The sequence below is a fragment of the Sinocyclocheilus grahami genome, unplaced genomic scaffold, assembly GCF_001515645.1.
Source record: "Sinocyclocheilus grahami isolate Dianchi unplaced genomic scaffold, SAMN03320097.WGS_v1.1 scaffold343.1, whole genome shotgun sequence".
NCBI lineage: Eukaryota > Metazoa > Chordata > Actinopteri > Cypriniformes > Cyprinidae > Sinocyclocheilus > Sinocyclocheilus grahami.
This window is the reverse complement of record NW_015505522.1, coordinates 354869-381027: the sequence shown is the minus strand read 5'-3', so window position 1 is coordinate 381027 and position 26159 is coordinate 354869. Positions and strand designations below refer to the sequence as shown.

General features: G+C 40.0%; 2 protein-coding genes across 2 annotated transcripts; one reads left to right on the top strand and one right to left on the bottom strand.

The window, feature by feature from the left end:
* Window positions 1–1534: 1534 nt before the first annotated feature.
* On the bottom strand, window positions 1535–6634 carry faxdc2 (fatty acid hydroxylase domain containing 2). The gene is made up of 5 exons (XM_016295951.1): window positions 6599–6634; window positions 5280–5485; window positions 4432–4537; window positions 4183–4349; window positions 1535–2049 (listed from the first exon to the last, which is right to left on the bottom strand). The coding sequence occupies exons 1-5, from the start codon at window positions 6632–6634 to the stop codon at window positions 1890–1892; spliced, it is 675 nt and encodes a 224-aa protein (XP_016151437.1). The 3' UTR covers window positions 1535–1889.
* Window positions 6635–11708: 5074 nt separating this feature from the next.
* Window positions 11709–23495, top strand: LOC107603209 (core histone macro-H2A.1). Its single transcript, XM_016295950.1, has 13 exons — window positions 11709–12015; window positions 12528–12704; window positions 12793–12899; window positions 13437–13602; window positions 13698–13730; window positions 13819–13925; window positions 14287–14408; window positions 15527–15613; window positions 15714–15825; window positions 19984–20074; window positions 20821–20910; window positions 21196–21370; window positions 23075–23495. The coding sequence occupies exons 1-13, from the start codon at window positions 11730–11732 to the stop codon at window positions 23238–23240; spliced, it is 1719 nt and encodes a 572-aa protein (XP_016151436.1). The 5' UTR covers window positions 11709–11729; the 3' UTR covers window positions 23241–23495.
* Window positions 23496–26159: the final 2664 nt, after the last annotated feature.

The window sequence follows — 26159 nt, the reverse complement described above, 5'->3', positions numbered from 1 at the left end:
CGTTAGCGACTGAACGCCAGTGGGCGGGGCCTATGCTGAGTAGAAGACTATTGGTCGATGTCTAGCTCTGGAGGCGTGTTTATGCAAATGTTTGTGGTGACGTCATCTTGCCCCTCAGATCCAAACGAGCCGTTTTTGGAGCTCGATTAAATAAATGCTTTGTTTATAACGAGGAGGACGTTTTAAGCTCTGAAAGTTGCAGGATGTTTTAATGGTGCAACGACTCTTAAATGCCAAAAGATCAAGGCAAATGATCATGACCCCTTTAAAATGGATTTCTAGGGCTACCATCAGCTTTCTGACCAGTGTTGGGGAAAGTTACTTTTAAAAGTAATGCTGTACAATATTGCGTTGCTCCCTAAAAAAAGTAACTACTTGCATTACTTTCCATAAAAAGTAACTAAGTAATGTATTACGTTACTTTTTGAATCTGGGCTGGATTGTTTTTAATATAAAAAAGTTCTATTTTTGGCCAATGTAAAAGCCCCTTAATAACAAAAGTGAAATTAATAAGCCTCAGGCTGAAGTAATTATTTTGAGGAGCACTGAATGTGTTTGTGTGCAGTGAGATGAGTAAACACATGTTGATATTGAGTCTAGAGCTACAGTAGGATCATGTTCACACACAACGCTCTGCACTGACTCCTGATTTCTGTCACCACGGCAACACTAGAGCTGTCACTCAACACATGGAAACAAAGTAACTGGAGCTACTGATTTGAAAAAGTAACTCCGATATTCTCTTGTAAATTAAGAAGTAATGTTACTCTACTAGTTATTTGAAAAGATAAATATGATTATGTAACTTGCGTTACTTGTAATGCGTTACCCTCAACACTGGTCCTGTAGACACCTTGGTGTTCTTTGTTGGAGGTCAGAACTATTTCAGCTGTTGTCACTCACAGTCTGTTGTTTTATGGAAACTTGTTTTCTCGTGTGTAGTGAGATGTGTAATGAACTTCCCTACATAGTCAACTGTAGCCTTTGCACATTTACTCCTGTTGTCTGTGGGACGTTGCATTTCTAGTTTGGCACCGATTTTGTCATGATTTGAGTTTATCCCAGAGGAATACAAGTCCCTGACGTGTCTTTTTTTTCAGGCAGAATTGGTTTTCCTTTGGTGTTTAGGTGTGAGAGACTCCAGATAACTGACGCCGTCAGATACTGCAGGAACAGGACAACCATTCACCTTGAAATCATCATTACCTACACGTGTAAAAGAAGGTCAATCACACGATGGACATCTTAGAGTAGGGGAGAGTGGATAGGTCAATGTGTTTCACATCTTCAGGCACTGACATTTCATGCAGCCTCTCGACAGCAATTACGACAATATTAATAAGAAAAGGCTTGGGTTTGTAGATACTGCTGGTTCTCTCAACAGTGCGGCTGTTATTCAGAGATGTCACTTCAGATTGGGAGGACTGGTGCTGGGTGACGCATATTACTGTCTTCTGTCCTCCACCAGAACAATTCTTTGTTTTTGTTTTTTTAAATGTAATTTTAGGAATTTGAGATGTGCATTAGAATTATTAATAATGCAAACACACCCGGTACAGCAGATCAGCTTTAATGAGAGGTTTGATGATAAACTACAGAAACTGATGTCAGGAATGATCAGGGGACAGAAAGAGTACAATGTTCATTTCCAAAAACCATTAGTAGATTTCAGTGCTAAAATACAGAATTAAAATCATTTTGATCCTCTGCATAAATGTGCAATAATACTATTCTGACACAATATGAGAAGTGACACAGAAGATGAACAATAAAAGGAACTGATAACCTCATGAACAGGGTCTCTGCATGTCAGCGGGTCGTTTGAGATCCATTAGACCTGCTGATCAGTTCATGTAGTGTTTATGTTCATGGAATGAAGTGAAGCGCGGTTATTCCTGTGCTTTCTTGGGATGGTCAGGGATGCTCTCGCTCAGCGGGGTCAAACCCAGCAGGACCGTGTGCCGCTCGTACGCTTTAGCATTACGAAACTTCTCGTCCGTCCCGTGAAGCCTGTCCAGCACTCCCAGCACTCCGTAGCACTGATTGAACCTGGAGAGAAACACAGCTGGTTTTAGACCGCGCTCGAGAAACAACCTGCCCCGTTCAGTCAGAATAACAAGGCTTTGCCACACTCTTTCTGCAGCCTCTTCATCGTTTTGGATACATCCAGGAATAGTTCAAAAACCCCTGGTCTGGGGTTCACTACCACACGCTGAGCTCATATTGAACTCTTTCCCTGCGGTAGACAGAAGTTTCAGGCTTTCTCTGTCTTCAATGTTATACAGTAGGAGGTGCTATACTATACAGCTTGTTTCAAAGCAGATTTACAGTTATAGACAAGTGATTCAAATGTCAAAGAAAGCCCATGTTGTTTTGAGGAACATCTTTCTTGTGTTGCTGATAAATGTTTTGCACGTCCAAAATGAAGAGGCGATCCATTTACTAAGTAATAAGCTGGCTGCACTGCAAACCGGTTTGATATGAAGCGATACGCTGGTGACAGAATTTGCAGATCATGTGCACTTTTCACGGCGGAGATGCTTTGAATGCACTCACGTAATCTTCATAGCTGTTGTCTGAGATACATCAGCAGGTAAGCAATGCTTCCTATGAGGAACCCCTGCTATCAGAGTCTGCTCTGTTACATGATCTTCATCGATATCACATGGAGACCTATGAAATGTTCAAAGAGCTATGGCCAGAGTTTGGCTGTTATCTCCTGAGAATAAAGGTCACTCGTGAGGTGAATGTAGAGCAAGGTTGACAGATTTCCCCTGGTCCTGCATTATGAAACGCTTGGTTTAGTCATCCTGATGACCTTGATCTGTTGCTTCAGATGTTTGGTTAGGCTTGGAGCTGGTCTCCTTCATATAGTTAGCTAAATGGGTAGAAATTTGATACAAGCTTGTATGTATATTGGATTTAAAGGAAAGAAAAAATGGTTTAATTGGGATATCATTTGATTTGTGATGAGGTTAATGCATGTTAAATGTGTCGTGTGAATCAGCAAATGTCTCTTATTTACTTTTATACTTAACATGTACTCTAAACTATCACCTAAATGTCACAACATCACTGCTGAACAATGTAACACAACGCTCCCCATTCACTTCTGCAGACAGAATGCTACAATGTGTAAGGCAACATTTGATCCTACTGTAAAAATCAACAACACACACAGACACTCACTCGCTCACTCACACACACACACACACACTCACTCACGCGCACACTCACACACTCGCTCACTCACTCACACTGTCTGTCATGTATTTTTTCAGTTAGCCTCTTATTTATTTATTCAATACCTTTTAATTGCTTGCTGTTTTAGAAAAAAATGAAACGTGCAAAATGTAGACTAAAAATGTAAAACCTTCACCTGCTGTTGAGAAGACTGTAACTGCACTCTCTGTATGTGACTTTAATTCACACAGTTGTTGATTTCCAAACAGCCTTCATTTGAAGCAGATAAATGTGAGGAAATTATTAAAAGTGAGAAAAACTGTGTAACAAACACCCCCGGCCTCCGTCACTTTTAACCCAAGTATACTTTGCTTTTAGTTTTTACGCAACATGTAGATTTCATCAGCAGTTTTGTACGTGCATCACATGGTTTTTGTAACAGGAAGGTGGCTCATGCGCTTTTAATTGTTTTGCAGTACTTGTACAATGTCCCAAGATAGCCAGAAAAAAAAACTGAAGAGACCAAACACATGCAAAATAAGCCCAATGCATGCCTGCAGGGTTGAGAGATTGTGTGAAGAGCCAACTCTAGCCTAAAATATTATAAAGATGTCTATGTGAGTTATAATTCATGGCAAAAGATTGCCCAAACACTGAACAATGATGAGACTTAGAGAGAGGAGAATATATCTATGCAGCATATATGTATATGTGTGTATGGAAGCCCATTTCCGCCACTGAATAAAAAATATTAAAAGATATAATTTGTGACATTTTATCACACAATTAAATTTCATGATAGAAACACATAATATCATGAAATTCCGGCTTCATATCATGCAATTCTGACTTTATAAAGCAACTGTGACTTTATCATATGATTCTGGCTTTATAACTCGCTATTGCATGGTGCATGGAAACTCACCGCAGTCCCAGGACTGGTTCACCTCACCTCAAGCCTTCTTTGTGTAGACTCTTGATATTGAGGCCCGGACTTACTTGAGATGGTGGTAGTCGTGGAACTCGGGCGAGGGCAGCAGGGGCAGGTGGTAGCCGCAGTGAGAGACCGTAGTGACCAGCAGAGCGATGGTGAACCACAGGCTGGTGGTGGAGACGTGTGAGCCCAGCAGAATCGGACCCATCAGAGCCGGGAGCATGTTCGACAGCTGTACAGACAGGAAGACATGAAGGCTTTCAACACATCTGTCCCACATCTGACTGCATCTCTGACAGGTCGACGGATCTCACCACATGCTCCACCGGATGAGCGTAGAGCGCCACCACTCCAACAGGAGCCGTCCACTCGTGATGGATCTTATGGATGCTCTTATAGAGCGACGGATGGTGAACGAGCCTGAAAGCAGCAGACGAGTGATGACTGAGGCTGAGCTTCACCGCTCACAAGCAGTGTTCTATATCCAACACATTCCACAAACGCTTTTGGTAAACCACTAAGTGTTTTTATTTCTTCTGAATTTACAAAAAACAAAGCCACAATGGTTTCCATCACTTTTTTTATGACTGGAAGCACAAACTGTTTTTTTGCTGGCTTAAACAGATTTTATAAATAGTGATCTTATACTGGAAACACGAACGCACATACGTTTTTCAGTCTGGTTCTCATGAGAACACCTGGAGATTATAATAACAGTATTATTGCATATTATTTTTTAAAATATAAAATAGTAAGCAAAATAATAAATAAAGTGCAATACTACTACTACTCCATTTTAAAATAAAAAGTGAGTATTAAATCAAATGTAAATGATTTTATAGTTACATTATCTGTTATTTCTGTGTTCATTTTGTCCAGTAAGTTAATATATGCACTGCCAGTTTTAGTCACAGTTTTGTGTTTTCCTCTGAAACCGGCACGTAGAAAAGATTCATGCTTTCAGTTGGAATGGAAATCTTACAGTGTTACAGTCAGTCAATCTAAAACATTGCTTGTGCATTAACAGCTGTCAACCATCTCAGTATGCAAATCTGAACGCATTTACCCATTCCACCTGCGCACCACTTACTTGCACACCTCGCCTGGTGGACATGCAGCACTGTGTCATCAGAAACGGAGTGAGTGTTTTCTGAATGCTAACCTGTGTGTGTAGTAGAAGAGTATCTCCTCCATCAGGCCGCAGACGGCCAGCTCCAGCAGCACCCAGTGGAAGGTGGGCAGCTCCGGGCCGCACGGCTCGCCTCGCCTCTTCATCACCATGTAGGTGAGCACCACCACAGGACCAGACAGACACACCTGGTTAAAGAGCACCGTCTTCACCGCGTGCCGTAACCGCGCCGCATCCACCTGTCGGGAGACCGTTCACAACAGCACTTCAATCACAGCTGTACTTTCACTAGATGTGATGCACCGTGACTCCAGGGTGTTCTAGAGCTCAAAATCTGGGCAATATCAAGTTTGTTTCAGTGGTTTGAAACAGCTTGTCAACATGAACTAGGGCTCGGCGGTATATTACACCTGTATATTATCAGTAGCACAGCTATAGTCTCCATCTGTAAATGTTAGAAAGTCACGGAAATATTTCCATTCTGCTGTCAGGAGTGGATGATTCATTTAGCTAAAATATCTGTAGTTGGACAACAAATGTGTCATGTGTAGAATTTTAAACTTACAAGTAAGTGTATTTTTTATGATAGCGCTACGATAGACTATGATACGATATCATTTTTATGATGGACTGTTTTGGGGTAATCCAAATATAATGCAATTAATCCATGCTTTTGTTTTTAGACTAATGTTACAGAATGTAATGTGATTTTTACAATTTTTTGCATGATTACTTTCACTTTATTTGTTTTCATAGCCTATAATATAAACATTTGTTTCACTAAACATTGGGCAGGATCTAAAACATCGTTTAAATATTTCCATTCTGCTGTCAGGAGTGGATGATTCATTTAGCTAAAATATCTGTAGTTGGACAACAAATGTGTCATGTGTAGAATTTTAAACTTACAAGTAAGTGTATTTTTTATGATAGCGCTACGATAGACTATGATACGATATCATTTTTATGATGGACTGTTTTGGGGTAATCCAAATATAATGCAATTAATCCATGCTTTTGTTTTTAGACTAATGTTACAGAATGTAATGTGATTTTTACAATTTTTTGCATGATTACTTTCACTTTATTTGTTTTCATAGCCTATAATATAAACATTTGTTTCACTAAACATTGGGCAGGATCTAAAAAAACGTTAAAAAAAAAATACAAATACAGAGATATATATTGCAATTCAGCAGGTCATACGGGTCATTTTCATTTACTTTTTTGAATTCAGACGCACTACTCTTTAGGGCTGTGTGATATAATTGTTGTTTTAGTGATGTGTGATCAGACATTATGAAGACATATCAAAAACCAAACAAAAACGCACCCAGAGAGTGCAGGCATACGCTGGCTGATGTACGGTAGACTGCTGTGTTGTGCATTTAGAATTCACACTTTTTCATTCAAATACATTTAGAATTCACCCAACATTCAAGATATTGGGGCAAAAATGCCCCTGTATGACTTGGTCTTGTAATCAGTTTCACACAAAGAATGCCAGTTTTTTTCTCCATATATCTGCAAACGTGGCATTGGTTTGTCGAACAGTTCAATAAACAAGAGGTTAATACAGAGTGACTTATATTTTAGACACAACAGTATCTGTTTTTGCTCACCAGTGAAAATAGTTTCCTTAATGAATCAATCAGCCGTTTGAACGAATCGACTCGATGACTCACTCATGCAGTGACTTGCCGCCACCTACTGGCGATTTTAATTTTATATGGAGCAAATATTAATATTTTAAAAAATGTATTATGTATATTTATAGTTTCCTCTCTCTCTCTCTCTTTTTTAAATCATTTTGAAATGTCAGTATTCAACTTTTAGTTTTTAAAACATCAAAACATTACGCATTTGTAACCGCAGGTTAACTGCATTCATGTGCTGCATTAAACAGTCAGATTGCATCTAAACGCCACTTCAGATACTGATACTGATCTCATTTGTCTGGTAACAGCCCTATAGTGTCTTACTATTTGATTTGATTTTATTGATCGAATGTAAGAATTCGACACAAAATAGGATGCATACATTTAATTAGGTTTGAATAATTGGCCTTATAAAGGTACAAATGCCCATAAAAAAATCTATTTAAATGTATCAGAAAAGTTTGTTTCTGTTACTCCTGCAAACTAACCCCTGCACAGAATGAAGAATATCAGTCAGAAATTCAGAAAATAATTTTGTCATTATCGCACACACCTAGTACTCATTTAATGAACTGAGAAGTATGCATACTCGGACGCAGTGTTCGAAGCACAGTCACATGCTGAAGTTCACCTGGGTTACTCTAGTTCATCAGAAGTTCAGCCGTGTATAGATTCATTTTATCAGACCATATCATCACTGAACTCTGAACTCATAAACAGAACATTATTCCGTTTCTGTGCAACAGACAGACATTATTACACACTATACAGTCTAAACACGCAAGTATTTATGACTGACGTGTTAAGATTATATATGCTGTGTAATCTGAATTCATGCAAAGTGTGCTGAAATTATTATCAGTACTGACACGGTTATCAGAAAAAGCAGCAGTTATGATTTTATAGGGCAATATTTTCATTCAGCTAAACTGTTATGATAGGACCTTGGGATATACAGCAGTCAATGGACGGCCAGCTGGTATAATAATAGTATAATTAAATGAAAAATACATCAATATTTTGAGTGATGGTGCAAAACACTGAATTAGTTTTGATTCTCTGAAAGGCATTAATACACTGCAAACATATTGTTGTCCAGTACAAATATCTGAACATTCTTGCATTTACTTCCGAAGCTAACTGACTGAAGATATCAAGTCTTGTTTTCTGAGAAAAATTAGCTAAATATTTTTAGTGTTTGCTTAAAACAAGATAAAATATCTGCCAACGTTGGGTAAGAAAAATGATCTTGTTTTATCTTTGAATTCAGATGTTTTTCTCTTTCTCCATTTGTAGATATTTTTGTTGTTGTTGGCAAAAAACAAACAAATTTTAGATGTTTTTGTTTTTAGAAAACAAGACTTAATTTCTGAATTCATTTTCTTCTCAAGTAAATGCATCTTGATTCAAGAACGCTTAGATTATTATACTAGAAGAAAATAAGACAGAGGTGCTGAGAAAATATTTTTTTGCGGTGTAGAATTGATTTGAACTTACCAAATCTAATAATAATTGAATCTTTTCATTTTTTAATCAGACATTACTAAAAGATGCCTTTTACAAGAAAGGATTGTGAAATCTGTGTAATGACAAGGTTTATAGAAAACTGGGATAATAATAAATCCCTTAAAATCATTCAATGTTATCTTTAATGTTGTTTAATAACATTGAAATAACTGCACGTGTAGCATGAATATTAAACATATTTCCCAGCCCTAGCAAGAACTCATCAGTAAAATTTGCACGAGTAAAAGTTTGAATCTTCTCTATAATAGTATTTATGTGGATGAATGCGAATAGTATTTTTAGACTTTTTTACAGCATGATCAAATCCTTATTTAACCCCAGCCAAATTACATTCAATTCAAAATATCAAATCACTTATTCTTTATTATTTGTCGACTTCATCCTATTCGCTGCACTCACAGCACGGGTTTGGGCTCGTTTTCTTTGCGTACTCAGAAACATACGGATTTTAATTAACATCTACTTTACACTTATGGAAAGTACTTTACACTTACTTTATTTTATAGTACAACAACATAAAATTATAATATTAATATTTCCATTTTTAATTTGATAATTTTCAAATGTTACACCAACAAGGTTTTAATGCAGACAGCCCTTAAAGCTTCTCCCTCGTTAGGAGCAGGTTCGTTAGATGCAGTATTTGTGATTTGTGTCCCTGCAGCACAAAAGCAGTGTTAAGTCGCTGGGGGATATTTGTAGCAATAGCCAACAATACATTGTATGGGTCACAATTATACATTTCTCTTTTATGCCAAAAATCATTAGGATATTAAGTAAAGATCATGTTCCATGAAGATATTTAGTAAATCTCCTACCATAAATATATCAAAACTTAATGTTTGATTAGTAATATGCATTGCTAAGAGCTTCATTTGAACAACTTTAAAGATGATTTTCTCAATATTTAGATGTTTTTGCACCCTCAGATTCCAGATTTTCAAATAGTTGTATCTCAGCCAAATATTTCAAAAAATTGACCACATTTGATACTCGCACTAACCCATTTTAATTACTTATTTAAATTTTTGATAAACTGTAGCATGCAGTCACTGTACAGTACGAATGGCACTTCTGTTATTTAACCAGTTACTGGAGATGGTACAATTGTAACTGAGGATATATAAGTTGAGGATATATAAGTTCAACTATTGCGTGATTGTGTTATAGAGTTCTTCTTTGTCTGATGTTTGTTTTCACTGATCAAATGTCAACAAACACGTAAACAAGTAAACATCGTTCGCGTCTGAAGTTCTGCTTTAAACTACACTGCGCTGATGTGTCTCGTTTCTTCGCAAACTTCGGTCGGGTTCAGAACAAGCAGAGCGAAACATTTGGAATGTAACACTGTAGCGCTGCTGATGATCTCGAACTAATGCTGTTACAAACGCGTTACACTGAAGCGTCGGTCACGCAGAACAAACCCAAACAACTGACCTAAAGCAGCAGAATGAAGTGCAGAGAGTTATAAAGTGCAGAGACTCACTCCGGCCATGCTGTGTGTCTGCAGCTCCGCGCATCTGTCAGTGGCTCCGCGCGGCCGCGGCTGTTTACAGCGTCGCGAGCTGATCTGTGATTGGTCCACCGCTGGTCAGCTGACACCATCCTGCTAAATGATTGCAGCAGAGAATGATATTTTTTATAACATATCGTTATGACAGAAATAGTAATTACCCACAGAGAGATGTATTCGTGATGTGATGATTAGCTGATCGTCTTACTGGAGCCTTACATTAGCTCTGCATTTAGGACATTCATTTCAAGAGTTTCAGGGCCCTGAAACATCAGACAGACGTTCTGCTGTGAAGAACACGGGCCTTTTAACTTGAATACCTTTTTTTGACTTTAAACTTTATTGTGTGTGTGTGAGAGTGTGTGTGTGTGTGTGTGTGAGTGTGTGTCTGTGTGCAGCTTTACAGTGTTAAGGCCCGTTCACACCAAGCACGATAACTATAAAGATAACAATAAAGTTCTAAAAATCATTCTCAATATTAAAGAATAGCAGAGTTCACACCACAACTATAACGATAAAGGCACAGAGAATCAATATCGTTGGAATCATTTCCTATTGCATGGCAGGATATGGTACTTTCCTACCATGCAATATGAAATACCTCTAGTTTTGTTTTCCTCCAGCTGCGCTCCATTTTCCGGGCTGCTCTCTTTAGGGTGCGAGTGTGCTCATTACACCACGGTGTCAGACTGTTTTCCTTAATCTTCCTTAAGCGTAAAGGAGCAACCATATCTAAAATGTTAGAAAAGAGAGAGTCCATAGTTTCTGATACATCATCAAGTTATCAACATGGATATTAAAATCACCAACAATTAAGACTTTATCTACAGCCAGCTCTAACTCATAATCAGCAAATTCTTTGATAAAGTCTGTATGGTGGCCTGTCTACAGTTGCCAGTACAAACATCGCAGGGGATTTATCATTAACACTGGTTTCTCTGGATAATGTTATATGAAGCACCATTACTTCAAACGAGTTATACTTGAAGCCCGTCCTCTGAGAAATACTGAAAATATTGTTATAAATTGTAGCAACACCTTTACCTTTTAGACGCGGCTCATGTTTATAACAGTAATCTTGGGGCAGACTCATTTAAAGTAATGCAATCATCTGGTTTTAGCCAGGATTTATTTAAAAGATTAGTAACTGTTTTGTAAGAGGTGTCACTGTGTTTCACCTGAGTTTGTGTTACTCACACAGCGTTTTCACCGGTGGGTGTCGAGACTAGATAGGGTTAGGGTTAGGTCTCCCTAAAAAAGTTACCCACTGGATCAGAGACAGAAAACAGATAAAAGATCACAAATATTCACTTAAGATCCTCATCTGACTCACAACAAATAAATCAAAACAAATTCATATATGACTGCATAATCTCTGATGATCGTCACTGTAATTAATAATACAATCATGACCATTCAAATTAAAACTATTATTTGTGTTTGAAATTGACAGCTGTTTGGGGGGTTATTTTATGCGGACAAAATAATGTTTTCCTTCTTCTACTCTATCACTGTAATGGTTAAACAAATCAAGTACTAAATATTAAAGGTATCTGGTCTATACTACATGATACAAATATTGTGGGATCTGGATAATCCAGATTTTTTTGGATCAAATGTATCCGTATAAATCATTTCAAACAACACATACTGAGTGTTGTTTGAAATGATCTATACGGATACATTTGATACCGTTTTATTTTGTTTAACAATCCCTTTTCACATCTAATATGATAGCTCAAATCTGATCAAATGTATTTTGTACAACTGGGCCTTGGAAATATAATGCATATTTTATCAACAGTTTTTATCCAAAATGTTCTTAAAACCCAGAGGCTTTTTTTCCAGCAGATGTCATGCTTACATAACTCTATAAAGTTGACCCTCCAGCGGCCTCTGCTGACAGACGGCTCTCTGCTTCTCAGTCGCGCTGTGGATTGTGGGTGTCTGGGACGTTGCCTGGGCTTGTCAGGCTTTAGCAGTGCTGGACTGAACGCGACGCGACGCGACGCGACGCGACGCCTCACCGTGCTCTCTACTGTAAGCCTTCCGCCGTCATCCACGCGTTTCGGTGAGTCCTGCGCGATTCCTGCGCGTCTGCGGGCCGCGTCGCTTCATCAGGAAGTCACCACATCTGAGAAATATGATGCATTAAACCCGCGGAAGCATCGCTCTGCGCTCACTGAAGCACATCGACACGAAATACTCAGCAGCATGTTCATTTAGAGCGTCGTCAGTTTTTTTTAATGCTGATGTTGCAATGCTACTTTTTATTGTCGCTGCCAACTAACTTGTCACATGCACAAACTGTGTTCAGATGCGTTCATGTCAGAATAAAATACAGAATCATATTTGTGCGCTGATGATCTCGTTCACTCAGAAAAAGTGGATGTGTTTGATCTAATTGTTGCTTAACATCTACTGCAGTCTCTGATATACTGACTGATGACATATAAAGCATATGCATCATTCACAGAATATATCATAATTAGATTAGCACAAAAATAACTTATTCTTTGTGCCAGCATGCTTTGCTGAAATGCATGGACAGGGCAGGGAAACTTCATCATGTTTGTTCCTCAGGCATCATGTCCAGTCGAGGTGGGAAGAAGAAGATCTCCAAGACGTCCAGGTCTGCTAAGGCTGGTGTGATCTTCCCTGTGGGACGGATGCTGCGCTATATTAAAAGAGGGCTTCCCAAATACAGGATTGGTGTTGGAGCTCCAGTCTACATGGCTGCAGTACTGGAGTACCTGACAGGTACGATGCATCTGTATCCATCTATATCGATGCTCTGCATCAGAAGCCTTTCTGTCCTCTTGAAGCTCTTCATGCATGGTGCTTTCAGCTGAAATCCTGGAGCTGGCAGGCAATGCAGCCAGAGACAATAAGAAGGGCCGCGTCACACCCAGACACATTTTACTAGCCATCGCCAATGATGAGGAACTTCATCAGGTAACAAGTTCAGGATCAAATATTCTCAAACCACGCATATGCAAAAATCACAGGCTTCTATTGAAAACAAAAAGGAGTGTTTTTGATGTAATGTTGTAATAATTTTGGAAATGGATCTACACCTGACAACTTTCTAGATAATGCCAGAGAAAAAACTGGACATGCGCTAAACGACTGAGGATCACACGCTATCAGACTCTCACAACAAACTCGTGTTTCAGTGCTAGAATAAGTATTGGCTAAAATTGGCTCAAAATACCAGACATGTTTGAAAACCTCAGACTGGATGGAGTCACAGTCTGAATGCTAAAGTCAGTGTCCATCATACACTACGTGATTTTCTGTGAAATCTGTCAACTCAGACTGACCGAAACCTGCAGACTGGCTCTGACGTTCCTGCTCCTGAAACGCACAGACTCATTCACTGCCTCATGATCCGTGCTTCTGGAATGAAATACGATGAAATCATGTTTATCTTGATCAGGTGTGTTTTATGGTGCAAAGATGTGTTCCTGTCTCTGTTTAACACTGGTGCAGTTGCTGAGGGGCGTCACCATCGCTGCCGGAGGAGTTTTGCCCAACATCCACCCAGAGCTGCTGTCTAAGAAGAGAGGATCGAAAGCAAAGCTCGAAGCCGTCATCACTCCTCCACCAACAAAGAAGCCAGTCGAGGTGGGAAGAAGAAGATCTCCAAGACGTCCAGGTCTGCTAAGGCTGGTGTGATCTTCCCTGTGGGACGGATGCTGCGCTATATTAAAAGAGGGCTTCCCAAATACAGGATTGGTGTTGGAGCTCCAGTCTACATGGCTGCAGTACTGGAGTACCTGACAGGTACGATGCATCTGTATCCATCTATATCGATGCTCTGCATCAGAAGCCTTTCTGTCCTCTTGAAGCTCTTCATGCATGGTGCTTTCAGCTGAAATCCTGGAGCTGGCAGGCAATGCAGCCAGAGACAATAAGAAGGGCCGCGTCACACCCAGACACATTTTACTAGCCATCGCCAATGATGAGGAGCTTCATCAGGTAACAAGTTCAGGATCAAATATTCTCAAACCACGCATATGCAAAAATCACAGGCTTCTATTGAAAAAAAAAGGAGTGTTTTTGATGTAATGTTGTAATAATTTTGGAAATGGATCTACACCTGACAACTTTCTAGATAATGCCAGAGAAAAAACTGGACATGCGCTAAACGACTGAGGATCACACGCTATCAGACTCTCACAACAAACTCGTGTTTCAGTGCTAGAATAAGTATTGGCTAAAATTGGCTCAAAATACCAGACATGTTTGAAAACCTCAGACTGGATGGAGTCACAGTCTGAATGCTAAAGTCAGTGTCCATCATACACTACGTGATTTTCTGTGAAATCTGTCAACTCAGACCAACCGAAACCTGCAGACTGGCTCTGACGTTCCTGCTCCTGAAACGCACAGACTCATTCACTGCCTCATGATCCGTGCTTCTGGAATGAAAGACGATGAAATCATGTTTATCTTGATCAGGTGTGTTTTATGGTGCAAAGATGTGTTCCTGTCTCTGTTTAACGCTGGTGCAGTTGCTGAGGGGCGTCACCATCGCTGCCGGAGGAGTTTTGCCCAACATCCACCCAGAGCTGCTGTCTAAGAAGAGAGGATCGAAAGCAAAGCTCGAAGCCGTCATCACTCCTCCACCAACAAAGAAATAAATGATGATATTTGTATTTTTCTCACCAGGAAAAACAAAAAACTAAATCAAATATCTGAGACAGGGACCTCTGGTAGAGTCGACACTGAATGGCCTATTTACTTGGGATGAAAATTTAAGATATGAATTCTTGTTTTCTGAGAATTTGAACAAAATGAAGTGAGTTTATGCTTAAAACAAGAACAAATGTCTGTCAACGGGGAATTAAAATGCTCCGGTTACTAACGTAACCTCGGTTCCGTGAGATAAGGGAACGAGCATTGTGTTGAACACTTATAGGGGTAAACTCCTGTTTACTCTCATACTGAAGCCTGATTTGTTCACGTTCGTGTAGCTGCACGAACAAATGGCACTTCAGCCTACCAAAACGGGTGGAGCTGACTGCTATATAAGTCTGCTCTGAGTGCCATTCGCCAAAATCTTTGTTGACTTGCATGCAGCCTTATAGCACAGCGGCGTATGCAGCACTCGTTCCCAAGATCACACTAGTGACCGTTCAACCTGTTGCGTTGAACGATTATGGGAACGCATCCAATAGCGCTGTGCTATAAGCAAGTGCAGAACGAAGCCGCTCTGCGAGCTCAGCCCCAGAATGCCGGTAATGAGGGCTCCTAAAAGGCAAAATCCATGCCTGTAGGGCAGGGACATCCAAATTATAAAATCTGGATAAGGCAGATGGGAAGACCAGCCAGCTGCGGCACAGATATTACCAATTGAACTCCACTGGGTTCTGGGTTCTCACTCCAATAGGACACTGTGAGCCCACTGAGGTGTAAGCCAGGGCTATAGCGTCAGCTGTCCAGCAAGTTAGTCTCTGCTTCGTGACTGGAGCGGGGCAGCAAGTGGTCTGAGATTCCCGAGTGGCAGGTTGCTGCAAGGAGGCAGGGAATTGACATTTGTGGTATTGTTCTTTGAGTATGTGGGTTTGCTATTACAGCAGTAATTTGCTCGGGCATGTGCTGAGTGTGAAAGACGTGCCCAGCATGAACAATGCTTCGCCCGGAACTAAACAGGGAACTGGAATGTGAGCACGAGACTTCTTTTTGGGCGGTACGGCCTCGGCAGGACCTGGCCCTCCTCTTTTTCCTCTCTGCATAGAGATTAAGATGGCTTCTGTGGCTCAGGGTCCAATGCCATTCCCGCGGTCCCTGGCGCTTAGGAAAAGTGATAGTGTTTAGCCGTCTGAGGGCTGTCGGAGCCCAGGCCCTGATTTTAACCGAGGCTGAGCTGGAGACAGTGAGGGCTTTGCAGGCTGCTTGGAAGACGGAGCCTTTTGGCTACCTGAACAAGCTGCAGAGCTGGAGCACTTAGGCGGGAAGTAGCGCATGACCTGCGACGACTTCTGTGCTGCAGTGAAGTGCTTTGCAAATATGTCTGTGACGAGGCTGCATAACCTTTTAGTGGAGACGGGAGTCGAGGAAGGAGTCCTTGATCTCCTTCAAATCCACGCAAGACCAATCTGGCCAAGGCCCTGCCGATTGGGGAGAAGGGTGCCAGGATCCTCTCCGGAATATGCCCAATCCTCTAAATCTGAAGCTGTCAGTGAATATAGAGTCATCAGTGACCGCATTCTCCTCCAGTTCGCATAAAAAAAATCGTTCATTGCTCTTCTATGGCGAGCAGCAGGCTTTGAGCTTCTTGCTTCAGAGTCCATCGAGGAGATGATCTTTGTGCTAAAGGAGAAAATTCTGACGAATGGCGCTCAGAGCTGACTCATATAGCGGTCGGCTCCACCCATTTGGCAGACTGAAGCACCATTTGTTTGTGCAGCTACACAAATGTGAACAAATCAGACTTCAGTATCAGAGTAAACAGGAGTTTACCCCCATAAGCGTTCAATGCAATGGGAGAGACCGTTCAATAGGAAACTTGTTTTCTTTGAATTAAGTTGATTTTTCTGGGCCTATTGGCAGATATTTGTTCTTGTTTTAAACAAACTCATGTAATTTTGATCAGTTTCTCAAGAAAATAAGACTTCTTATCTAATGTAATTTTGCATCTGTATCTTGATTTAAGAATCTTTAGACGTGCACTGGAAAACAAGACAAAATACTGAGGAAGAGCTTCGCTTTTTTGCAATGTGATCTGATGGAACAGTAAACGTTATTTCTATATTCTAGTGTTTCTGATCAAAGCTATTAAAGCCTTAAGCTCATTTGTAAAATGTTTTAAAAAGTAGCGTAATGGAGATCTTTTGGAAGTTGTATTTTCATCAGAAATAAATCAAAACAAAACAGCTAATGCAATGTTTAGTGTGACCTCTTACGGTTAAGCACAACACATTGACTGACACACACAGTAAGGCAAATACAGAGTGTTTCTACTGTCAGTTTGTGTCATAAACGTGCAAAGAAGCCCACTGTCACGCTGTCCAGCAAACATTATTCTGTGCAGCTTTCATGGAAACTGATGTAAGACATTTAGAGTTTTGTTTGTAGCGTGTGGCCTGCTGTGTAACGCCTCTGCTGTACTCTGTCCTGATCTCTCTCCATCCTGCTGCATGATCTCTCCACAGCTCAATCTCATTCAGTCAGATCACTAACCTAACTGCCTTTTACGTGGAAGGGGTTATCAACCCCACCAATGCTGACTTTGACCTTAAAGATGATTTAGGTGAGCGCTTATAGCTGCCATGAAGACTCATGTTCATTCAGATGCTGTAGATCTGCTTTTATGGATCCAGCAGTTCACATCTGAGTCTAATATGGCAGTTTTTGGCTGCCTGGAAATCCATGTGAACAGAACTCTGGTTAAAGCCAACATGGTCAGTTTTGTCCATATTCAATCACATTTCCAGGGTCTTTAACTGGTAGATGGGCTAAACTCACACGTCCAGGTCACATTTCCCCCCCCGAAATCAAAAGAAAACAATAATGATCCAATTATCTGGTAGAATCCACCCCAAAACTGTAATGAAATCAATAAATCTCATTCTCATTACTGTCATGGTTTTGTAATTAGCGGCCAAGAACCAAAGGTGCGTATGCACCTATTGTGTCGTCGTCGTCTTCTTCTTCTTCTTCCGCTCTTGAGTCTATGGCCGCCCATACCGTATGGTAAGTAATTATGAAATTTGGCACACAGATTACGTGGAAGGGGTTATCAACCCCACCAATGCTGACTTTGACCTTAAAGATGATTTAGGTGAGCGCTTATAGCTGCCATGAAGACTCATGTTCATTCAGATGCTGTAGATCTGCTTTTATGGATCCAGCAGTTCACATCTGAGTCTAATATGGCAGTTTTTGGCTGCCTGGAAATCCATGTGAACAGAACTCTGGTTAAAGCCAACATGGTCAGTTTTGTCCATATTCAATCACATTTCCAGGGTCTTTAACTGGTAGATGGGCTAAACTCACACGTCCAGGTCACATTTCCCCCCCCGAAATCAAAAGAAAACAATAATGATCCAATTATCTGGTAGAATCCACCCCAAAACTGTAATGAAATCAATAAATCTCATTCTCATTACTGTCATGGTTTTGTAATTAGCGGCCAAGAACCAAAGGTGCGTATGCACCTATTGTGTCGTCGTCGTCTTCTTCTTCTTCTTCCGCTCTTGAGTCTATGGCCGCCCATAGAACCGTATGGTAAGTAATTATGAAATTTGGCACACAGATAAAGGACAGTCTCAAAATGTAGCACACCAAATTTGGAGTCTCTAACTCAAACCCTCTAGCGCCACCAACTGCTCAAAGCTGCACTTACATTTGTGCTAATAACTTTTGAACCATTAGGGCTAAAAACAAAATGCGTCCTATAGTCACACCCTAAAACACCCAATGCCGTCATTTCCCACAATTTAGTATTTGTCTTTTTACGAACTCTTCTTAGAACTCAAATTTTCATGAAAATCTAACCATATCAGCTTCAGACCATGTCATTTAAAAAACATGGAAATCAAGTTGATCAGTCAAACCATTTCTGAATGAGCGTGAACAAATTTGTCGAAGAGCTCTCCAAAGTGGACATAAGGCTATATCTCTGCAACGCTTTAGCGTATTCAAACAAAACTTGGTGGGTGTTGTAATAACCATGACCTGAGAGTACCTGCACCGTTTTGGCACAGTGCCACCTAGTGGTCAGAAGATGTGAAAAATGGCTATTTTTGCAAATAACTTCTTAACGGTTTGGCCCAAAATCACAAGACTGGTCACAAGACATTCGGAGAGGCAGAATGGTACCCAATTTTCCCATGTCCACCATTTCTAGTGTCAGCCATTTAGAATTTTGTCGCAAAATGCAAGATTTTACAAACTCATTGGCTTATCGTTACAAAATAACATGTGTATGTGTTTTCAGCACCATACCCTGATGGTACTCATTAAGTTTTGTGGAAGCCCCACCTATTGGTCAAAAATGATAATGAAATTAAAAAAATTATTATAACTTTTGATTAACTTTGCCTATTGGCATGAGACTTTCCTTGGATAATGGCGAGAACACCACAGAACACAGAAAATACCACAACACATCAATTTGGTAACGGTGCCACCTATTGGTCAAAATTGATAAACCTTTAAATCATATTACTAATGATTGAATTTATGATTTGTTTTAGCCAGTCTGAGTAAAATCACCTTAAAATGTCATTAATTACTCATTGTTGAGGTTGGTCTGATTGCTCCTCATTCTACCTCTCTTTTTATTCCATTTTGCACATGCTGGACAATTTTGATGCATTATTTTGTGTTTTTGATGGTTAAAATAGTCACTGTACACAAAACTTTCCTCATTCAGTATACAGTAGTCAACATTTGAAGTTGATCAAAAAAGTTAATCAAAGTTAACCTAAAACCAAAATGGGATTGAATTTATGATTTGTTTTAGCCAGTCTGAGTAAAATCACCTTAAAATGTCATTAATTACTCATTGTTGAGGTTGGTCTGATTGCTCCTCATTCTACCTCTCTTTTTATTCCATTTTGCACATGCTGGACAATTTCGATGCATTATTTTGTGTTTTTGATGGTTAAAATAGTCACTGTACACAAAACTTTCCTCATTCAGTATACAGTAGTCAACATTTGAAGTTGATCAAAAAAGTTAATCAAAGGTAACCTAAAACCAAAATGGACTCTTGTCTTAGGACAACTTTGATGAACTTTTTTGATCCACTTCAGATGTTGACTACTGTGTATATTTCATATCACCTCCTCCCGATTTGGTGGTAAAGTGTGACCAGGACAGGTTGATGAGATTTACCCAGCAGGTTTTTAGGATCGATCAGTCATCTCATGAATGGATTCAGCAGTCGTGTATGTATGTGTTTGTGTTTCTCCTTCTTTTTACTTTTGTCTTTTCCAGTCAAACCGGTCTTTGTCTACTCGTCATGGTTTCACCTCATTCTCCACAGCTTTTGTCTCTCACTGTATTTGTTTGCCTGTTGTTGTAGCTGCAAGTTGTGCAAGCTGACATTGCCAGCATCGAAAGTGAAGCGGTTGTTCACCCGACCAACTCCACCTTCTACATAGGTGGTGAAGTAGGTAAAGGAGCAGTTCTGCAGAAAACACCACAGCTCTGCCACTTTGACTCAAAATTAATATTAATAATGCCATCTTATAATATTAGCTCACTGAAAATAACAAGGTATGCAACATGTCTAAATAGCGCGGTTGTATTCATGCATAGATTTGATATTAGATTTGAAATGATGACAGAATTGGTATTTTTGGGTGAACTGTCTCTGTGAAGCATGGCAGTGATTCTGCACACTGTTTGTGATTAAGATGCTCTTGTGTCTAAAGCTGGTGTCACTCGACTTTTTTTTAAATTATTATTTTTAAAAACAATATTAAGCAAGACAAGAAATATAATACTTTTATTATAATACTATATATATGCAACATGTCTAAATAGCGCGGTTGTATTCATGCATAGATTTGATATTAGATTTGAAATGATGACAGAATTGGTATTTTTGGGTGAACTGTCTCTGTGAAGCATGGCAGTGATTCTGCACACTGTTTGTGATTAAGATGCTCTTGTGTCTAAAGCTGGTGTCACTCGACTTTTTTTTATTTATTATTATTTTTAAAAACAATATTAAGCAAGACAAGAAATATATTACTTTTATTATAATACTATATACGATGAAAGCAGCGGATCGTGAGCTGCTCACTGCTCAATTCAGTAATAAATCAGACACGCTGGGTTAGGGTTAGGGTTCGCTGGAGTGACGGCAGCTTTAAACACACGTGTGCTCAGCATCACAGCTCAGTGTCTCTCTCAGGCAGTGCTTTGGAGAAGATCGGAGGAAAGGAGTTTGCAGAGGCAGTTCTGGAGCTACGCAAAAGCAACGGCCCTCTGGAGGTGGCAGGAGGTACATTTACACCCGCTATTACATCTGATCACAAGCTGTGTGAAGTCAGTTCCAGGTGTGAACGAGGTCTGTAATGAGAGACACGATGCTGCTGTTAAAAAAAGTCTGATAACGCTCGTTCTTAAAATGCTTTGTCATGCTCTTCAGCCATGCTTTAATGAATTCTCATGGCTTACTTTTTTATTCAGATAAGAGAGTTGATCTTAAGGAGTTGTTGTTAATTGTGGATAAGTTGCAGTATGTTTGATAAGGTCATTTAAGTTCATTATCTTTGTTGTTCCTCAGCGGCCATGACCTCAGGATACGGTCTTCCTGCCAAGTTCGTGATCCACTGTAACAGTCCAGGCTGGGGCTCGGATAAATGTGAGGAGATGCTGGATAAGACGGTGAAGAACTGTCTGGCTCTCGCTGATGAGAAGAAGCTCAAATCTGTGGCCTTCCCTTCCATCGGCAGCGGCAGGTACAACTTTAGTTGTAATAACTACAGTAATTAAAGTAACTTATTGCCCTAGGGCCAGATTTACTAAACAGGGCAAATTAGTGTTAGATCGCAATTTCATAAAAGCGCCGTACTTTTATTATAATACTATATACGATGAAAGCAGCGGATCGTGAGCTGCTCACTGCTCAATTCAGTAATAAATCAGACACGCTGGGTTAGGGTTAGGGTTCGCTGGAGTGACGGCAGCTTTAAACACACGTGTGCTCAGCATCACAGCTCAGTGTCTCTCTCAGGCAGTGCTTTGGAGAAGATCGGAGGAAAGGAGTTTGCAGAGGCAGTTCTGGAGCTACGCAAAAGCAACGGCCCTCTGGAGGTGGCAGGAGGTACATTTACACCCGCTATTACATCTGATCACAAGCTGTGTGAAGTCAGTTCCAGGTGTGAACGAGGTCTGTAATGAGAGACACGATGCTGCTGTTAAAAAAAGTCTGATAACGCTCGTTCTTAAAATGCTTTGTCATGCTCTTCAGCCATGCTTTAATGAATTCTCATGGCTTACTTTTTTATTCAGATAAGAGAGTTGATCTTAAGGAGTTGTTGTTAATTGTGGATAAGTTGCAGTATGTTTGATAAGGTCATTTAAGTTCATTATCTTTGTTGTTCCTCAGCGGCCATGACCTCAGGATACGGTCTTCCTGCCAAGTTCGTGATCCACTGTAACAGTCCAGGCTGGGGCTCGGATAAATGTGAGGAGATGCTGGATAAGACGGTGAAGAACTGTCTGGCTCTCGCTGATGAGAAGAAGCTCAAATCTGTGGCCTTCCCTTCCATCGGCAGCGGCAGGTACAACTTTAGTTGTAATAACTACAGTAATTAAAGTAACTTATTGCCCTAGGGCCAGATTTACTAAACAGGGCAAATTAGTGTTAGATCGCAATTTCATAAAAGCGCCGATGGGAGGGGAAATTCTGCGAGTGATTTACTAGCAATGCACACATTAATAAACACAGACGCAGCAGATCATTTCCATACTGACCAGATTTTAAAATTACCAAATTACCGTCTGCTTTAAGACATGCTTTTTTTGGCTGTTATATAATGGCGCAAATACCAGTAATTTGACGAACGCAAACGTTGCGTGATTCATTTGAATATTCTCCTCCCATGTCTGAAAGGGAAACTACATTGTTGTTTTTCATTCAGATGTACATCATGTGTTCTTGTGGCTCAGTGGTAGAGCATTGGGTTAGCGGCGCAAACGGTTGTGGGTTCGATTCTCAGGGAACACACATACTGGTAAAAAAAATTTAAAGTCTGAATGCATTGCAAGTCGCTAAATGCATAAAATAAAAAACATCATAATATCGAAGAAAAAATTATTTGCAACTTAAAGAATATAAACATTAGGTTGGTTTTGTTAAATAAGTTAGTAGTTAATAGGTTAATTTAGAATTAAAGTGCTATATTTAAACCTCAACTAACATAATTAATAAAATATGTTGCAAAATGCATGTTGTGCATAATGTAAGGGGGAAATGGGATAATGTACGGACTGATTAGTTCGAAAATGATATACTTAGTAGTTTCCTCATCCATTTGAGATGCTAAATACTAATAGCTAAATGATGATTATTTTTGCCGTTTGCCATCAGGTGGTTGTTGAAGTGTAACGGTTCCTGAATACTGTGACGCTGCATGCTTTGCTGTGTTTCTCGTCTATAGAAACGGTTTTCCGAAGCAGACGGCCGCTCAGCTCATTCTGAAGGCCATCTCCAGCTACTTTGTGACAACGATGTCGTCCTCCATCAAGACGGTGTACTTTGTGCTGTTTGACAGCGAGAGCATCGGGATCTACGTGCAGGAAATGGCCAAACTCGACGCCAACTGAAGTAGAAAATCCTCTGTAGATTTCAGAGGTGAAAAAATTTTAATTTTATGCTTGATGATGAAGTTTGGGGGGTAAAATATTTTTGGTACTTTTATTATAACAGCAACAGTTTGGAGTCTGATTTGATTTTTAACAGAGGGATTGGGTTTTGTGTTGGCACTGCGACTACTGCATAATTTAGTCTAGTTTGTTCTGTTGTTTCAGTGTATAATGTGTATCACAATGTTAATTTGCATAAAGTGTATCTACAATAATTGAAAACAAAATATATATATGAAGCGCATAACTTGTGTAATTTGTGACTGCTGTCAGCAGATGGAGCCCTTTGTCCAGAATTATATTTAAAATGAGGTCATCTTACATTCAATACAGACAAAAGAGGAACTGTGAAGGAAACATTGGGATAAGTTAGTTTATTTCATACATCCTTTCAGCTCCTGTGATGTTTATCCATGTGAGTTATGATAGCTTCGGACTCATTAGAGATGAATACTAGAGTATTCTTGTATGTCGGGCAGCAGTTTCGTTGGGTTGATAGTGTAGAGCAGCAGCTCTCAGTTTCTCAGCTCTTTCACGAGCTCTTATGCCGGGGTTATTGGCAGTCAGCGGCGGGTCAGTTTCCCAGCGCAGACCTCCAGCATCTGAGGACTAATCCACAGGAAATACGGGCAGCTCTCTCCTCGCAGGAAAATCTCCCTAAATTCAAAGCATCTGTAGGCATGGGTTGGAAAAGGGCCGCTTTCCCAGAGCTCCGGCAGATGATTTTTTATTCTTTGCATGTAGAAAGTAAGCCCGGCGGGGCAGAGGACTACATGAAATTAAAACAAACATCAGCAGGATCAGAGAGGGTAAATAGCCAGTCATCATGCCAGTGTACATGAAAGGAGTGCAATATATCCATAATTTTGAGTGGATGCGGTGAATCTGTTTGTTGATCGCTCGTACTCGTGAAGAATGTCGATGCAATATTCTCACAGCCGCTCAGATGTGACTTAGTGCGAGAGAAAATCCTCATGTGGTACGAATTCACTTTAAACTATATTTACTTATATAGGGCAGTGTTAAATCTCTAATCTGAGGCTGTGCTCATGAAAGCCACGAAGCAGCTTGATGTATAAATGCTGGGCATGTGGGAAAACACTCTTAAGTCAGACACCTATGGAGGAACTAGTGCATGAAAGTTAAAGAGTAATAATCATTCTTAGTAAAACAGTAAACCTCCTTTTGGTGAAAATATGTACATTCTGAGCACATGCTTAAAACATCCCATGCATTTCGTAGCATACCATTATTCAGTCATCAGACTAGTTCATTACAGACAAACATAAAATAGAAAGTATGCTTGTCCTGAAGGAATGATGGCGGCCGTATTAACATGATACCTCATCGTCTTGATTCTAGGGTTGAATAATAATACATGAGGATCCCTGTAGGGCGTTTGCTGCATTCAGGGCTCTTTATGTTCATATGAAGCTCAGGAGACAGTCATCCCACACCTCTGGACTGAGAGTCCGAATCTTACAGCAGATTTTACTAAGCTGATGGGAACTTGTGCTTTTGGCTCCTGTGAGGTCCTGTACTGCTTTGATCCTGAACCTCCTCCAATATATATCAACACTTGTAGGATTGTGTGGGCCTACAAACCAAACTGTGATAGTTGGCAGCAAGGTGGTGCTATAATCAATATGCGTCAATGCTTAGATTTCAAGAATCATATGGGCTGGAAACTCCTTTCACCGAATTTTGTAGTATTTAAAGCCATTTTTATGTTTTGGAAACCTCTTTTTCAGAATTTTGATTATCCGCTTTGCCTGGCAAGTTTGAGTGAGTATATATTTTCTGGATGTGGCCCATGATGACTTTTTGCCCTGTATGTTGGGAATCCAGTGTCCAAACATCACAAAACTTGGAACACATGGACACTAGGACAATATGAAGAGGCACACCAAATTTAATCCATTTTCAAAGCTTGTGGCTGCTATAGTTTAAGAAAGTTTGATCAAGGAAATTGAACATTACAACCACAGTTCATGTTCTTCCTTTTCTGCAGTTTTCAAAGTCATGTTAATCCTTTTCCAAAGTGTTTGGACCCCATTAATTGTCACTTACACTATGTTTTTGGTTTTCCATGTATGGTTTATTTCTCTTAAAAACATTGTACTGTACTGCATGAGAACTCCAGAAGCTCAGTGATACCTCACAAAACTACATACACATGGACACTAAGACAATCTTAAGATGCACACCAAATTTCATCCATTTTCAAAGCTTGTAGCCACTATAGTTGAAGAAACTGTGATCAAGAAAACTGAAAGTTGCAACCAAATGTTTATGTAATTTTCGGCAATTTTCAAAATTCCTGTTCTTCCTTCTCTGCAATTTTCAAAGTCATGTTATTCCTTTTGCCATGTGTTTGGACTCCATTAATTGCAACTTACACTATGTTTTTGGTTTTGGTTGTATGGTTTATTTCTCTAACAAACAGAAGCTCAGTGGTTTTTCAAATGCTGGGTTCATCGCAGAAAACATACCACTTTGCTCAAGAGTTACATTAAAAACACTAATATGATTTCACTGGTACATTCATACATGCAGTAACTGAATTTTGTATTGAAAGTAAAGAACATGGTCACACATTTCCAGCTCTCAGAATCATTCAGTAATGGTGATGCTTCATTGCGGTGGACCATACCCTGCTGCAGGAGACTACAGCTTGCACAATCCTCCTGGTTTGTGCATTAAACGGCTGGTCCTGTGTGCTTTTATTGGACTGTGAGGGTCTGGAGGTGAATCTGGAGTCTCTGTGAGTCCAGGGTTAATCTGTAGGCCAGATCAAAGGGTCACCTCCACAGATAAAGCCTGGCCCGTCAGCTTTTCCCTGTTATCTGCAAATGGTTAAACACAGCGTGATTGACTGCG